The following is an 18058-nucleotide window of genomic DNA, read 5'->3' as shown; positions in this document are numbered from 1 at the left end:
TAAAAGCAATTAAAAGAGGCAAGATCCTGCAAAAAGCTGAGACATGCATGTTGCTGGAAAGCGAGGGCTGATGGTACGTTGCAGAGCCTTGTCCAACAACCTAGCCTGAGCCTTCTGGCAGGATGAAGTAGTAGATTCATGACTTACTTTGAAAAGGGCTGAAAAGGGACAATTTACCTTCAACATGTTGCCTAAGGTACTATACCTACCTGTTGGATTTGAATATTTAATTCCCATTCTGTATTTAACAGGAGGCTGGCATTCAAATCCAGTTGCACACTTGACTCATTCTTTGTTTTTTTCTCTCTAATCTGATGAGTATTTCCTAAATACGAAGAACACCTGTTATTTATGAATGCAGCCCTGGTAAACAGAAAGAGCCCACCCCATCCCCTCCCAAATGATAATAATGACATATAACTCTTTCTTTTTTCATAATAATAATAATAATAACAATAATAATTACAAATAAAAAGTCAGAAATGTTGTAGACCAAGTGTATTCTCAGTATTAAACACTAGTGCAGTTGGGAATTTCCTTTGTGCTTTCACTGTTGGCAATTGTTGAGATGCTTCCTGCGGAGAAGAAAATGGAGAAGAGGGTCAGCACAGTGGCTTCAACAGTTTGGTCTACATTGCTTCTCACTCCTTCTTAGGATGTGCTTGTGTAAGTGCAAAGACAGAAAAGGTACTTAAAAGTAACACATCTTTTTTTTTGTATTTGCAATCAGCACGGAACATGCAGAAAACCTGTTACTACAGCTCCGTTGACCAGCAGTAAACTCATTAAGCTACTGGGGACGTACTCACTTCTAATGATAGCACACCAACAGTTTAAGCTTGGCCCAGATGATACTTCTGAGGGTTCAGGGAATTTGGGACCCCTCCACAGGAGAGACAGGGTCATGAGCAGGCACAGGTCTGAGCCCCGAGCCACAGCCATTACTAACTACTGTATACCTGTTGTTTCCAGGTTCCTACCCTGGTCATTTAACACTGTGAGAAAAGCTGAAACACTGTAAGAAAAACTCCCTGTTACCACCTTGCAAAGAGATTTGTTCCCCACCTCACTGCCTCAGGCTCTGCTTGTACCTGGGATCACTGTTTCTGCCTCTTCTAATACCCCAATGACCAACATTCTCACTCAGACTGCGAAACAAGCCCCAGCTGAGGGTTGTCTCTCACCCATCACTCGTGTGTCCAGCTCTTTGTCCATCAGTTCCTCAGGGTCTGTGAACTCACTCAGAGTGATTTTGGGGGCATTTTCACTTTGGCTGACAGAGCCAATCATTTCCTGCTCCTTGTCATGCTGAACTTGGGCATAGATGTTAATCCAAGGGATTTTCCTGTGCAGGAAAGGAAAATGAGAGGTTATGTTTTGTAACACAGGGATCCTTGGCAGGTCATTGATTAATCAGACTAACTAAACTGAGACCAATCCCAGAAATGCAGCACTGGCACTGATGCAAATATTCAGCTCTTAGAATGGTGAAAGCACCACAGCGATGTTCAGCTCTGAAAGTGCCATTAGCATCCACTAATTCTAACACCAGCCTAAAGCTATGCCAAATCTCAGGCCACCACCTTTCTATCCTGTGCTCAAAGGCTCCTCCAGCTGTAAATGTAAATGTTCTGGTCCTGCCCTTTTAAATAAGTCGTCATGCACACAGTCGACACTGCACCCAGTTCAGAGAGCAGCAATCACCTAACTACAACCAGCTGCAGCTGCCAACTCCCTCGGTATTTATTACATGATCAGTGGTGCATTGGAAACTAAAACTAAGAAATCAATTTGCGTACTACTATCAACTAAGAAAAAAAATTGCTAGGCTTGTTGCTATTGACAGGCCCACACTGACTCGGTAGGAATTGGCACATCAGAAAGAGATATAAAGAATTGGTCCTGCCTCAGAGTTCAGAAAGGACTTGGGCCTCATAACTCCCATCCAAAGTCTGTATGTTACCATTTCATTGCATAAACAGTCTGCCATGCTATGGATCATGCAAGTTTGCAGGGACTTATTTTCCCTTGCTGCTCAGGAAGCGAAAGGATTATTTCTTCTTCCTTCTTTCAAGAGAAGTTAACGTGGACTGATAGAACAATATCCTTGAAAGTCAGATAGATAGGCCTAGACAGATAGTTAGATAGTGATCCCTGGAGGAATGCAAGTTTAAAATGAGAGAACTGAAAAGTAATGTGTTAAGCATCATGGGGATTGTTAGGATTATCTGCGTGTAGTTGGCTGTTGGAAGGTGATTGCTTTTTCCAATGTCCTTAAAAGGACTCTGTGCCATACAGTCCACACTGCTAAAATAAGGAAAATTCAGATTATATTTTCAATTCTTTAAAGCACACAGGAGAGGGAAAGATGTGTTCAAAAGAGGCTATATAAAATGCCATCTCCTTATGCCAACCTGTCCGCTGTTGGATATGTCAGAAATTAAAAGCAGTGAAAATTGCCTCAACTCTCATGAATTCAATAGATCTAGGCTGATTTTAGTCCAGTGAATTTCTGGCCTCAAAAACTTGTGCTATTGGTGTGATTTGGCATTTTGTTCTTAACCAGCAGCAAGTCAGGACATATTTGGGATGTTTGGCAGCCTTCTGTTCTCTCCCTTTCTCCTATCTTCTCTTTGTAACCTTCGGATATGCCTTACAGATCACTAGAAGACATAAGCACCACACAGGGAATGCACACATTGGGTGAGAGAGGGCAAATGCATTCCCATAGGATTTAAGTGCTCAGAATACATATGGAGGTGTATAGAGATGTGGACATGAGAACAAGCTGGAGATATTGGAAGACTTAGTTTTCCTTCCAAACAATGCAATGGTAGCGAAGTGATAGTCTTCTGAGCTTTGAGAGGAAAGGTGAGAAAAGCTCTTTAGACTTGTGAGGCAGAGAGCTTCCAGGTACTTCAGAGAGTTAGGGAAAAAAGAAACTGAGATGGCTGTACATGTGTGAATCCACACACACATAACCCATCCTGCTGTGCCTTTCAGCACAGACACAGCTGGCTACAACATCCCACCACATATCTCTGAGCACACATGCACACTCACACACTCCTGCACTCCTATCCCAGGACACATACACACCAACTGCCCCATTGCCCCACTAATACTCGCCACCCACACACCCAGTATTGACATTCTATACGCTCAATCTTCCAGCAAAGAAACAATCTTTTTACAGAATATTTCCCTACTTTTCCTCCTTCTTTTCTTTTCCACCCAGACCTCCCCAACAAGCATCTCTCTGGCAGCAGTGTTTAACATGCCTACTGAGTCTACAACTTGACAGACTCATAATAAGGAGTCTGTGTGCAAACCAGCAAAGCACCGATTCTATGAAGTTGTAGAATTAAAAATTCATGCAGACCCATGCTCTCCCCACAACCTTTTCCTGTAAGCAGCAGTTCTCTATTCAGGCTGGGATCACCATTAATCAGAAAAGAACATACGGCTAATGGACCTCTGCATCACTGAGAGCTAGAGGAAAGCTTGTGTTATCACCTCCTTTTTCCAGTAAGAATTGTTGCACGCTCTCACTTCTGATCCATTGAGCCAGAGGTTTTAGACAGAGCTGAAAAGTTGCTTTCTGTTCTGAAAAATCAAGCTGAGGACACTCTGGGCATCTGACTTAATCCTAAACTTTGTCAGTGTGACCTGGTTTTGTGCTCTTTGGGACAGAGCAGATAAGAAGGGACACTAAGTCGATGAGCTTTGCAAAGCAAAGCAAACCCGATGTTTAACCACCTTTGCCCTCACTCCCAATTTGTAACACATTAAATTTTCAAACAGATTTTAACAAGGCAGGGTCTTCCCAGCCCTGAAGCACAGCACAAGGCTGATGGCTACTATGCTCAATGCTCAGGATGCTTAAGTAGGCAGGAGTCAGTTTATAACCTGTAGCTGCATAACATGACCTGGAGACTGCCAGAGTGGATTACCAAACTCCTCATTGCTCTCTAGCAGCCAAAAAATACAGATCCTTCTTCCTAGAAATAGATTGCTGACCACAGAGTCAAAGATATTAGGCCAAATCTAAGAAAACATCTCACCAAGACAGAAAGGAAAGCACATCCTACAAAGGGTTGTACCTACATCCTGACACATCTCCCAGAGAGACTTCTTTGCCTTCCTCATCCTACATCTGGGAGTCAGAGAAATCATCAGCTGTTTCCCCAGCACATTATCAAATCAATGCCTTAAACAAGTCCCGTGTCCCATTCCCCATGCACCTGGGAAGCTGTATTCCGCCTCACAGAAGCAGAGAAAAGACTTCGGACTGCAACAAGCAAGTCACACCAAAGACCTGAAAATCTGGACCTGGGCAGGTTCACACACGGGTGCTCTGGAAATTGTTGTGGACCACTGAAGTCAGTGGGAGCTTAGTAACAAGCACTAGAAACAGTTGCACCCAGTGATTTTGACAATGGTTAATGCGAGAGGTTAGAAATGAGGGGAGCTTTAAACTTGGACACTAGGATACATGCCCGTTATAATCCCGTGTTTAATATTGGTTGTATACCATCAACATCATTAAGGAGTACCAGTCTTATTGTGGGCAGCAGAAAAGCTCAAGAGAGAAACACATAACTGGAATCTGGACAGGAAAGCTCTAGCTTCCCAATTTGGAGGAACTACTCATGTTCAGAAATGTTTATTTTTTTTTAAGTCAGACTTAGTTTATGCTTCCAATACAATATTTTACCACTGGACAGGATCTGGGCACATAGACCATTTGACACAGTAAGTATTGTACTGAATGCAAAGTTCCTCCTAAGCAGTTCCATCTGCCTAAAATATATTCTCATAAGACAGCCCTTCAGAAAATAGGCCACTCTTATCCCATATTTTGTTTCACAGCTTGCAGCAAACTGCCATGGGCCAGCACAGGTCCTGCCTGTTGCCTGCTAGCAAAAGGTTTATATTAACATCTGGCAAAGAAAATCTCAGCACAGATTCCCAAAGGCATTTTGATGCTTAACACAAAATTTCTGGCTTTGAGTCTCCCACCTTTAACATAATCACACCTGTTCCTCTGTAAGACTAAACTATTCACTTTGCAAGATACAAATGAGATACTGCTGCTGCACTAAGGCAGTTGGCCAGGTGGATGCAGACTGTAGGATGACATCCATCGTGTGATTTTTTGACTAAGCCTGCACTGTGTAGCTCAGTACTCAGTGAGCATGCAGGGTTCCCATTTCTGATTTGTAGTTCAAACATCTGCTGAAGCATGTCACAGCTTGATTTCTGAACTCTTGGTGAGCTTTCAGAGCACTGAGTTTGTGGTGGAAGGGCAGTAGACGGTCTTTTCTCTTTATATGAGATACAGGGAACTATACTGGTGCAAGCCTTAGGTCAGCGTAACTCGCTCTATACCTGCAATCCAGGCACTGCTCTGCCTACATTTCCTGTAAACCACTCAGTGTCTCCTCCTCCCATCCCCCAAAGTTTATCAACTTACCTCTTGAATTTGTAGATTAAAAAAACAGCCAAGCCTACAAACACCACAGACAACAACATCAGCATCGCTGAACTGCTATGACCCGTGCTCGAATCAACAAGAGGTGCTGTGGGAGGAAAGGCAGAGCATTACATTTGCAAGATATTACTAGGGAACACAACTACCAATGGGTTGAGCTCAACTCTGTCTTATGCCACATCTGCTTTATCCCCACTGTGTGGTACATGCTGGTTTTGGCAAGACCACTTAGTAGGAAACGAATTGATTCTCTTGTCCTTTGAAAGCCAAGCTTCTTTTTCAAGACAGTGCAGTCTAACTTCTCCTAGTGAAAAGGCACAGCAAGCCATGCTTAGCTGAACGGCTGATGACTCCCGTGTTAACACTCTGGGCTATTCTTTTCAGGCTTTTTTTCAGGGACTGGAGTGGAAATGAAATTTATGAAGTTTGGTTTGATGCATGTCCATTCCCCTTTGGAGAAGCAACCTCAGAGCATACATGAACAGCACGACTCACGACTCCCATCTTTCAAGGATATATGTATGTCTCACATGTGACAGGGATCAGGTCTTTGTGAGAAGCCTCAGGGATTCATCCTTGTATTAGACCTAACAGACTTTTTAATTGAGTCAGTTTTCAAAATGTGGAGGAGTCCAAAGCAATAATCCTGGATCCAAGCACGTGCTACATTATAACATTTTGGAGATCTGATCCATCTATCCTTGACATTTTGGGTGGGCTAAATAAAGTGTCTTACTATATGTTGTTTATGCAGCTATTCCCAGAGCTCACTGGAGCAGACCATCTTAATGGCCTGAGCACTGTGCTGAGAAGGAGAGTCTGATGAGAAGTCTCTAATGATGTGCAAATGATTGTAAGTAGCAGCTGAGTGTTTCTCACTGCATAAATATTTGGGTTTGGTTCTTTACTGTTCTCTATTCTTTTTCTGTCACCCAAAGTCTATGCAAATAGTCACTTCTGGTTCCACTGCCAAATTTTCACACCTAAGAAAGAGTCTGATCCTGACATTATTCTGTTTCTACTACTTCCACAGACACTTTTGTGAAAAAGAACTGACTGTCCTTTCACCTGAGTCAAAATACTACGGGAATGGTCATGAAACAAATGCAGCACCCCCACTTGAGAGGGTGCAAGAATAGTTGAGTACTGTGAGCTAAATCTACACTTGGCAGTATCTTGCTAGACCAAACCCAGATTCTGAACCTGGAGACCGCAAATATTTGGATCTCATTCCAAGTTTTTCAAATTAATTCATTCCAGCATGCTTCTATTAACATCTGACTGTCATCCCCAAACAACAGGCAGAAAGTGAAGGCAGAGAGGCATTAGCTATAAACTAGGTCATGAGCCTTTGTTTAGCCCAGCTCTCGTCTCTCTGAAAGTCTCATGTAAAAAGAAGCTGAAGTGTATTATCGTGGGACATGAATCCCAATCTTTCAGAGGGGCTATCAACATTATCCCATGCACAGATCCTACATTTCAGATAATTGCAAGGGCAGTCATAAAAAGCAAGGGCAAAAAAATAAATCCATCATCCCCTCTGTAGTCATCATGGTCTCAGCAATAGCTGAGAGCTTCACACTAGGCTAGCCGAAATTCTCAGCAGCAGTTGAGAGCTTCACACTAGGGTGGTTTAAAGCAAAGGGGGTGATGAAGCTTAAAGTGACTATTCATGACTCTGTGAAAATGGAGAGAAGCAGTATTGAAATTTAAATAAGTTCTAATTTGTAGAAGTCAATATTCAGGCATGTATTCCCTGTAAGAGGCCTAGATCTTCTTTTCATGAGTACTTTGCCCCTATAAAGCTTCTTGGTTAGTCATTACATTAACAAGCCCTTTGCAATAAGGATTTGGTGCAATATCCATGAGAGTTAGTAATACTCCCACTGAATTCCACAGGTGTCAAATGAGAGCTTAAGAAAACACCATTCACCCGATTTTCTCAAACACCTAAAAAACATCAATGCACTAGTTAGTTAAGCCATAGGGAACTCTTAAAAGGTACTTTTAATACTTGTACAAACTGGTGCATGAAGATGCCCCTGCTGTTTTTGACACTTCCTTCTTCTACCACAGCCAGTGTCTCAATATGACCAGTCCTATATATCCCAGTAGCACATACCAAACTGAGTTCTCTGACGTAGACTGGTTTTCCCGGAGTTGTCTGAATAGAACCACAGCTATGTATTTGACTCCACACTCACCTAATGTTAACTGAGTAACATACACAATGACTTCAACACCAGGCTTCAGCTCAAACTGGACCAGGTTCTGGTTGAGAGCATTGAAAAGAACTTCTACCACCTGATGAAGCAATAAGAGATACGATAGTTAAAATATAGAAGACAGCAAGCTCTGAAGAACATTCAGGAATGCATGTAGCCTGTGAATAGTGACTACTATCTCTTACTGTCTTCAGAAGGAGAGGGAAGAGAGAGACTGAGGAAGTGGAGAGAAACATGTACATGTGCTTTAGATGGAATTGAGTGCTACTGCATGTAAGACTCCCTACAGGACTTCTGAGACTCATGGAGTATGTTATTATACCTCTTCTGGGAAGCAAACCAAGAAAGTTAGCAAATTTATCTTTAGTTTTTTGGTTGGTAGGGAAAGACGGAAAAGAATTAAGGATCTTTTCACCCTCCACAATATCCTGCCAGTTTGATCTAACGCACTTGGAAATCACTAACATATTGGCCTTTCATTGATGGATGATTGAACTAAGTGAGGTAATCCAGCCTAGTAATACTTCTTTGCTCCCATCAATTCAGGACAACCCTAGTCATGTAGCTCCCATTTAAATAGGCTGTTGGAGATGAGACAATCCAGTTTTGAAGATTAACAGCAAACTTGCTATGTTTCTCCTTTGTTTAGAAGAGGGGCCTTGGACTGGAGTTTACTCATAGCTCAGCAACTATGATGTGTTATTCGGTAGTCTCAGAGCACATATTTGGCATGTCACAGTAGAGCCTGACTTTGTTAATGCCTAGTCTTCCCAGAGCAGTTCTGATGGTCAGGGCACAGCTACTGAATAGTTCTGATGGCCTGCTCTCCAGGACACAGCTCCTCAAGAAGAACCCAACCAAAGTACAACTCAGCAGACAGTCAAAATTAGAGCACTAGCGCTTCAAGCCTCACGGTCAACTAGTCAGAAACCTAATCTGAGATGTCTGCTGATATATGAAATATTGACACAACAGCTTGTTCGGACGGAATTCTAGTACAAGTAGATCCTACTGAACAGGATGGAAATGACTTCAAGAGGATCCCTCCAAAAGGCCTTCAAACCTTCCCACCACAATGCCTCTCTTCTGCACACCTGCCACCATAAATTTAAGAGGTGAGCTCGGCTAGCTTCCTAGGACAAATATACTACTCTGAGGGGACTGACTGCTCAGTGGGTGACAAGAGCTTCCACAGAATCCTGCAGTCCTCTGATTTATTTAATGTTTGATCACAGAAGAGTTACTCCTCCAAGAGTTACTTGCACATGGGCTCACACATAGCTTGCATGAAGTAAAAATGCTGCATACAAGAACATTAGCTGGGCCTAAGGAGCGTTTCCAGCAGTACTTCACTCCTTTGCCTTTACAGAGCTGATTTAATCATTTGGTAATTCTAGCATGAAAGCTTCAGCAGACTAGTGCTGTTGTTCATAGCTCTTCCCTTGCCTGTATATCACTGTTGCTATTCATCACTGTAATTACCTATTTATCTAAATGGATGGATATTGTAACTTCCAAATATAGTTTGCACACGCCATTCGCTGCTGCAGAAAAAAAGGTCTTGTTCCAGTGATATATGAGCTGAAGAGCCTGATTTATTTTTACTAAACCTCACTATATTATCTTGCTGCTTTGGCCTCTGTCTATTAGCATTCCTCCAGGGACTAGAGGAAGTACATATTCAAGGTTCCTTTGGCCATAACTACTGTAATAAGGACACACCACTGATCTAGGAAGAATCACTCCTGGTAGACTATGACATATCTCAGTGAGGTATTAGAAAAGCATGTTTTTCCTCCGAAAATAATTTTCTTTAATGCCATAAACTATACTGCCACAGTCCCAGATGCATCCAATTCCATCACACTCATTGTAAGTCATTTCCAGTGCTGTACAAGTTAAGGGACCCATCTGCAAATGGTATGACAGGAATGAATGTTCCATGAATCCTTCTTTCCTTACTTGCTCCAGATCATCCTCACTGCTTTTCCTCCTCTCTGTTGTGTTTTTATGGGGCAGTATGAAGAGTTCAGCAGAAGTAGGCAGCCCAGGAAATACAGCTACCAAGATCTGTTCATCAGGGATACCAGTCACCTGAAAGAAAAGTAAAAAGGAGGTCTCTAGCTGCTATTCTGTTACTGATCCTTCCATTCACTATGGGAAACTGTGCTCCCATCAAATTGTTATTTGCCAGTTCCACTGTAGGTCTTGTGCTCCTAATGAGCTGTTCCGCCCATCTGGTGGGTCAGAAGTAGAGGTTCTGATAATGATTCACTCTATTTAATTTCTGCAAGTAAATGCAGGCTTTGACAACACTCCTGGACCCAAAGATCCCAACCCAAAGTCCAAACTTACCATGTCTCTAGATCTGAATTTTCCATATAGCCCTTCCTTGCTATAAAAGAATGACCCAAAGTCAGATCCAGAAAGCAACCACTGGTGAGTGTGCAACTGGCTTAGAGCAACCACTGGTAAGTGTGCAACTAACACGGATATATGAAGAAAATTGCCTGCAATCATTTTCTAACACCAGGTTATGAGGATCCACATTTGTCATAGATGAATAACTTGCCTCCAGTGAGAGACTTATTAGTACTGGGGCTGACTGGGAGGGCTGTCCTAGGAGCTGCTCAGTTTGCTGAACCGAGAGTCAGCTGCACATCCGACTCATGTCTTCATCATGACCTGCTCACTGAGGCTACTTCCCTCTCTCCCCAAATCCATGCTATGCATCCTCAGTAGGGCAGGAAACCTATCCTCCCTCAGACTCTCTGCTGTATGAGGCTAACACCATTAGCTCTCTTGTTCTACTCCACCTCAAGCTTCTTGACCTCATTCCTGAACTGAAATGTATCAATGGGGCAGTCCATTCCCGGGGATCCAACCTATGAGGATAGACCACAGGCTGCAACCAAACAGTCACAAAAGGATATACAAAAAAGCACTTCCACATGTTTTCAACTGTTTTCTGTCACCATTCATTGTTACCAGCTAATTAATTTATTTTTTTTTCCAAGCTTGACTCTGAATACAGTAAAAGGGAACAACAGTTTAAACAAATGAACTTAGTGTTTTCTCAGGATGGGAAAACAATCAAGGAAACTCTTATAAACTGTGACTTTTGAGTGGGCTGCAGATGAGAAAAGCTGAGTAGAAATGCACTTTCTTGGTAAAAATAATCAGCCTCCATTTCTAAGAACAGCTGCAGCTGAAGAAAAAAAAGCAAGATACGTTTTTGGCAGACTGTAAAAAACACAAAAGCTTGCCTAAATGTATTTCCTGATTTCACACAAAACCAAAGTCTCTGGTTATTTGATATCATAAATTATTCTGTCCCCTTTCCTGCAAGAATGAGTGCTAGTTTACATATTCTAATTAATCCCAAAGGAAGATTCAGTATCTTCCACCCACAGAAGTCTCTCTTTGTCCTGTTTTTTAAAGGTAAATTTATTTTCCCTCTGAATCCTTATTTTTTGCCCCAGTTGGAAAGGGAGTACAGCTTTATAACATTCATCAGTTGCTACACTTAGCTGCATGTGGAACTCCTGACTGAGTATCAGGAAGAGGTAAGAATATCTTCCTCATGCATCCAACATACTACACTGTCTGTCTTCTGGGATGAAGTGGATCACCTGTTTAACAACACGCAGTAACACTCTCCAAATATTTGGAGTAGAAAACAACAGATACTGTAATATCAATTTGGCAAAATAAGAATAATAAAGATACTATTACAATCTATAATCTGTAAAGTCTTCGGGGATATTAAAAGCTAAAAAGCACCATAGAAACATTAATAAAAGTAATTATACTATTTCCACAAAATTCCCAATATAGTTTGCCTCTGAAAAAAGATTCAGCATATTAAGAAGCTTTTTATCGATTTAAAATGATAGCTTCATTACTGCTGTTCTTTCCCATTCTTTTAAGATGGCATGTTGAAGAAGTGCATATTTTCACAGCCTAGTCAATGTTAGTACAGATGAGGAAACAGATGCTCACCTGTGCTAGAGCTCTCTTGATGACTTTGCCAATGTCTTGTCTCCATTCAGGGATGTCAGGGTTATGGTAGTCCAAATTGGGAGAAAATGACAGGAGCTGAGATTGGAAATACTCTAGAATAGAAAAAACAGTATTCATGAGAAGATTAAATGGGCAATGTTCAGGGCACCACCAAGGGTGCAGAAGTCAACAGGAACACCATAATTAAGTTATCTTAAAGCAAGAGAAAGAGGAAAGAAAAAAAAAGGGCTGGATAACACTAAGCAGGACAGAAAGCTTCCAAGAAAATAATTCTTCTAATGGTTCTTATAAAGGACATTTTGCCCTAATGCCAACTTGTGACTTTTCCCAGAAGAAATGGAAACAAGAATGAGAAAGGTGAGAGGATGCCTCTAGGCTTTGTAATTTTGCCACTCAACTTCATCAGATTCTGCTTAAAAGTTGACCAGTAAACAAGGCAGCATCTGGCTGATATTTGGAAGGTCTGTGCAACTGCATGTATTGTGCTCTGCAGAGCCAACACTTACTGTAAGTAATGTTTTCAAAAGCAAGGATAACCTGTTTGCTGTCCTGGAGGGAAGCTGGGAGTGGTTAATACCCCAACAACTCAGAACCCAATGGTGCTAATGACTGGCTAATCAAGCAATGGCTATCCATAAAACCGAAATTACTTCCTAACTGACTGATTGCAGGGAGGAAGAAAAACTTCCTAGACTTCAAATACGGAAAAATTTTAATTTTTCTCCAATTCCAACTCTCTCCCCTGGTATCACCAGATATCAAGCCTGGAATCCTTATGACAACTGTGCACAATGGTTTGGGTCAGCAGGAGGCACGGATCCAAGATAGGAATCACACTGAGATACAAGTTCTCGGGGTAGAAGACATACTTTTCTGGTTTTGGAGATGTGTTGTGTCTCGCTTTAAAGCACCTGATGTCCAGACACTTCAAATAAGTACCATTAATCATTTGAAAGAAGGTACCATTTTTAGATCAAGAAAAAACAGCAAGAGTATAAATGAGGAAATCTACGGAATAGCAGGGATGTGCTAGCACAGCATTTATGTTGCATCTTTTGCAAGATCTGTTCTTTCTTTCTAGATGGTGCAGTATATTTTTAAAAAAACAAGCATGAAAGAGAGCAGGGAAACTCAAGTTCTGAAGGCTTAAAAGACTGATATTTAAAGCCTTTGACTTTTGAATCCTCAGTACCAATTTATTTTTTGAGTAAATTCTGGTCTGTTAATCACAATTTGAGAAAACTCTGAATAAATCTCCTCCACTGCTAACACCAGAAAGCCATGTCTTCCTGTCTAGAGCCATAATAACTTAACCCAGGACACAGACTGAGATACAAATTTAGCAGAGCACATGTTTCCCAAAGGTGTGATTCATTTGTGTACTCAGACTTGAACTGATCACCAGACTGGGGTGTGGAAGGACTCCTTCCATAGATCAGGAAGGTCAGTCTGCAGCGCTGCACTGCATAGGACTATTTGGACATTTCACCAGATCAGTTTCTCTTTGTGATAAAGTCCAAAGCTTTGGATCTTTTAAACAGAATGTCACATTTTCTTACAATATGTTTAGAAACAAAGAGGAGCACTGTGTGGGACCTAGTGGGACCAAAGATTGAGATCACCTGCAGAGACCCCTCTCAGATATGCTCGCTTCAGGTTTCTTCCAGAAACTAGTGGAAAGATACAAGTTTCCCAGAAGTAGACACTGCATTTTGAAATGCTCAAAATTATCAAGTAAAGGGTTACTTACATTTGCTAATAGCAAGCTTGGATATCACTAAATCACATTAACAAATTATTAAAACCCATAGCATTTCACAGCCAGCAATCAATAAATATCTATTTAGCTGGTTGTTAAATCTGAGCATACAGCCTTCTAGTTACCAGCAGGACATTTATTTATATTTAATAACTGAAACAAGACACACATAGTTCAACTACACAGTGCAACCTAAGTTATTTGAAGCCCAGGTCCCTCAATAAAACTTGCTATCCAAAGAAAAGCTTGCCCTTAAATGCTGGATGCCAATAACTGGATAAGGAAAATGCAGACTAGCCCAGGGTGGAAATTATTCTCTGGAGAAATTTCAAAGTCCTGACCAAAACTGCTGAGAGCACCCTTCCAATCAGCCTTTATCAAGCCCCAAACAGGATAAACTCTGTGGTCTGCCAAAGGGTGCTTTTTGGGGCCCATGACATGCAGATATGGCAAGAACGTGCCAAATATTACCCACAGAGAAGTCCAGTGGAGGTGCTCAGACCTCCAGCTGTATCATGGAAGATGGCAGAGATAGCAACAACAGGTCATTACTGCCCCATTTTCCAGACCCCTGTCACTTATACAGTCACTGTATAAAGAAAAACACCGGCTATATTCAGGCCACCTTAATGATGCACTGTAACTACTTCTTTCTGCAGCTAGGAAGCAGGGGGAAGGCAGCTTGGCTACAGCTCTAAGTGTTTTTTCTTTTGGGAGTTCCCAGTCAGGGTGCACAGGCAGACCAATAGGCAAAGGCGACACCAGCCAATTTACTACAGTGCTGAGCTTACAAATTTGGCTAGCTGCCCCATCCAATTCACTTCTGTATTTTGTGATCATTACATATCTGAGCTACACTGTTTCCAGTTTGTCTTCAGAGGTTCCTCCAGGCATTAGGAAGTTCCCAGAGCTCATTTTGCTTCAGCAACTGCCTGTTCTTCACCACTAGATAGCCCCCTGAGATTTGATTGTAAAAGGCTGAGGGTACCATGCACTGCAATCTCCTTGGTGTCCTGGATGAGGATGCTGCCTGCAGCAACTTGCACAGTGACAGTGTTCATCCCTTCCACAGTGAAGATGTACGAGATGCTGCTCTCCAAGGTGATGAGGGGCTGCAAAAGATAAACACAGATGGCAGTATCAGCATCTGGGTGAGATTAACTCAGGATCACAACATGCACCTGATTAATCCACCAGGCCATGATATCCTTCCTCCCTCATACAGGAATTGTGCATGTCCTTCTAGGGCCTAAACGTGGCCCAAACACCACCCAGTGACAACCATCCCATAGTCAAAGCTTTCTCTCACTTCAGTAAATGCATCCTGAAACATTCTTCCACTGAACTGCAACCATTGTGCTATGAATACCTCAGCAGAGTGCAGTTGGCAACTGCAGAATCAGCGCTGCAGAATGCAGCGCTGTACACGCACACGCAGCCACACTCAGCACAGTTGCTACATCAGCTGTACAAAACACAGGGTCCAGCTCAAACCAGCACTGAACATAAACCAAAGATGCAGATGCTTCTTCAAACAATCTATATTCTTCAGATTCAGGGCCAGTCCTTGCTCTTATGAGCACAAATCCATCTATCTCAGAACAACTCTGCTCAGGTGAGAGTGAGGGCACACAGCATTGCCCTGTCCATGCTTTGAGCCTATAAACTAGTTCCAGCCATAAGCTGGCAAACCATAACAAAGCTGAAAGCATGACAATGCTGTCTGAATGGTTTCCAGAGTAAAGCTGGCCAAAATTTAGCCAGCTCAGAGCCTTGGCAGAGAAGGCTGACTTTATCTGCACCTTCTCAAACAAAAATGTCCTTGATAGCACTACAGCTCTCCTTTTTGCACAGGAAATTCTCACACTGATACACATCTAGATGAGAAAAGTACACCATGTTTGAGAAAAGATATTCGTATATTGAAAATCAAAGGTTTAGCCCTCACAGTGCCATTGATCTGACAAGCTGGTCTATAGACAAATCTCCTGGTTTAGATTAAACTATTAAAACGGAAATAGTTATACTAGCCTCCACTACAAAAGCACACAGGTCTAAAAGCACAGATAAAGCCATTGTACCATTGCTATTGTCCCTTTATTACCCTGCCAGTCTGTTTCCAGAAGAAAACCCCTAAACATTCACATTCCAGTTCTCACACTTCATCTCAGACTGCAAACTTGTCTGCGTTTCACAACAGTGGCCATATATGCCATTTTCATAGCCAAAACAAAATTTCCACTGGCACAGGCCAGACTGGCAAACACATTTCCCTCCCTGCAGAATGCCACCTTTCTTTAACCCCCTCATCCATGAGCTGAAAAAGCAGTAGAAAAAACCCAATTCTGTTTGATCACATGGGACTCACAGACCAAGTCAGCAAGGGTGCCAGCTTGTGCTAGCCCTAGAGGTCTAGCTAACATATACACACATCCTGGACAAGCAGAATGGGCCTATATCAAACTGGAGTGATATTAGCAATTATTGAATGGTTTGGATTGGAAAGGACATTAACGATCACCTAGTTCCACCCCCCCTGCCATGGGCAGGGACACCTTCCACTAGCCCAGGTTGCCCAAAGCCCCGTCCAACCTGGCCTTGAACACTGCCAGGGAGGGGGCAGCCACAGCCTCTCTGGGCAACCTGTGCCAGTGCCTCACCACCCTCACAGGGAAGAACTTAGTCCTTATATTTAATCTAAATCTATCCTCTTCCAGTTTAAAGCCATTACTCCTCGTCCTACCACTACACTCCCTGATAAAGAGTCCCTCCCCATCTTTCCTGTAGCCCCTTTAGGTACTGGAAAGCCACTATAAGGTCTCCCTGGAGCCTTCTGTTCTCCAGGCTGAACAACCCCGACTCTCTCAGCCTGTCCTCATAAGGGAGTGGCTCCAGCCCCCTGAGCATCTTTGTGGCCTCCTCTGGACTGGCTTAAGAAGCTATGTCTTTATGTGGGGGGTCCCGGAATTGGACCCAGTACTCCAGGTGGTGTCTCACAAGAGCAGAGCAGAGGGAGAAAATCCCCTCCCTCGGCCTGCTGACCACACTTCTCTTGATGCAATCCAGGATACAGTTGGTTTTCTGGGCTGTGAACACACATTGCTGGCTCACAGTTTTCCATCCACTAATACCCCCAAATCCTTCTCCACAGGGCTGCTCTAAATCCATGCATCTCCCAGCCTGTATTTGTGCATGGGATTGCCTTGATCCATGCACAGTACCTCACAGTTGGCCTTGTTGAGCGTCATGAGGTTTGCAGAGTCCCACCTCTCAAGTCTCTCAAGGTCCCTCTGGCTGGCACATCCCTTCCCTCCAGCGTGTCGACTGCACCACACAGCTTAGTGTTGTCAGCAAACTTGCTGAAGGTGCACGCAACCCCACCGTCCATGCGGCCAACAAAGATGTTAAACAGCACCAGTCCCAATACTGACCTCTGAGCAATGCCAATTTTCCTGGAGGCTACAGGTTGTGATTCTGTGCAAATGCAGATAAGATGAACCATTCTGGCCTTTAAAATTACAGTTTTTCCTTTTTGTATGTGTGTATGCTGGACATTCCATTATCATGGATGATTTCACCTCCATCATGGAGTTTTAACATTCAGCCAACTCCTTAATTTTAATTCAAGCACCAAGATCTGGAAACTAACTCTAAATTAAATCAAATAGTTTAAGGTTCATTTGCTCAAACCTATTAGACAGCTGGACACATTTATTAAACTGGACCTGTGTTAATCCAAGCAAATTGGCCTTTGGGTATACAGCAAAAATTAGCACAGTAGAAATTCGGTACAATGGTTCCAGCAGGATTGAGAAGGCAGCAGAAATGTCTCAGCCAGGTCATTTGAGTCTAAGACAACATTCGTCTGTGCAGCAGCACAGAGAGTACCTTAGTGAGACTGCACAGTGACAGAAGACACATCTGGTTCTGCCTGGGATGCCTACAGGCTAAACAGGAAAAGAAGCTGCAATCTCTCAGCATGAAACTAGAATATATCACCTAACAGTACCAGTTGCTATGCACAATATTACACACCTCATCCTTTAATTCACACACAAATCAGTGTCCCCATCTTCCACCTGTACTCAGAGCACCACAGTATGCCCATGAGTGGGCACAAAGGATCTGATGTGTACATTAAACATCCCAGAAGGAATTTTGATATGATGCAGACTCTTGTCCTGAAAAAAAAAGGTGGATGCTGCTGTTATGTCTATATCCCTCGCTGTACTTCTGTCAGAGCTGAAGTACATTTCAGAAGGTAGCTGGAGATAATGGTCTGTAAAGAATGAAAGGTGTTCTGGGTCTTTGATTTGGCCACAGTTAAGTGGCACCATCTTTACTAATCCACATCTTAACATATTTCAGCAACATGTACAATTACCCCCAGTATCATAAGGATGAGTTACTCTGTGTGCAGCTATGTCCAAAGCATCCATCCCAAACACATCCATATCTGCTTGTACTCTGTTGCTCTGTCTGAAATTTAAACTAGAAGATAAAACAGGTAACAGATTATGTATACAACTCAGATGCAAGCACCATGACAGCTGCATG

General features: G+C 42.6%; 1 protein-coding gene across 2 annotated transcripts in view; it reads right to left on the bottom strand.

Moving 5' to 3' along the window:
- Positions 1–477: 477 nt before the first annotated feature.
- The window catches only part of SORCS3 (sortilin related VPS10 domain containing receptor 3), a 309741-nt gene continuing 292160 nt past the window's right edge, over positions 478–18058 (bottom strand). For both annotated transcript variants that reach the window (XM_074907682.1, XM_074907683.1), the window contains 7 exons: positions 14490–14613; positions 11722–11834; positions 9682–9813; positions 7699–7798; positions 5477–5582; positions 1185–1345; positions 478–575 (listed from right to left, as the gene is read on the bottom strand). In XM_074907682.1, the coding sequence (XP_074763783.1) occupies positions 511–575; positions 1185–1345; positions 5477–5582; positions 7699–7798; positions 9682–9813; positions 11722–11834; positions 14490–14613 (801 nt within the window). In that variant the 3' untranslated portion in view covers positions 478–510. The remainder of the gene's footprint in view (positions 576–1184; positions 1346–5476; positions 5583–7698; positions 7799–9681; positions 9814–11721; positions 11835–14489; positions 14614–18058) is intronic.

This window comes from Athene noctua, chromosome 5 (genome assembly GCF_965140245.1).
Source record: "Athene noctua chromosome 5, bAthNoc1.hap1.1, whole genome shotgun sequence".
Lineage (NCBI taxonomy): Eukaryota > Metazoa > Chordata > Aves > Strigiformes > Strigidae > Athene > Athene noctua.
This window is presented reverse-complemented; position numbering and strand designations above follow the sequence as displayed.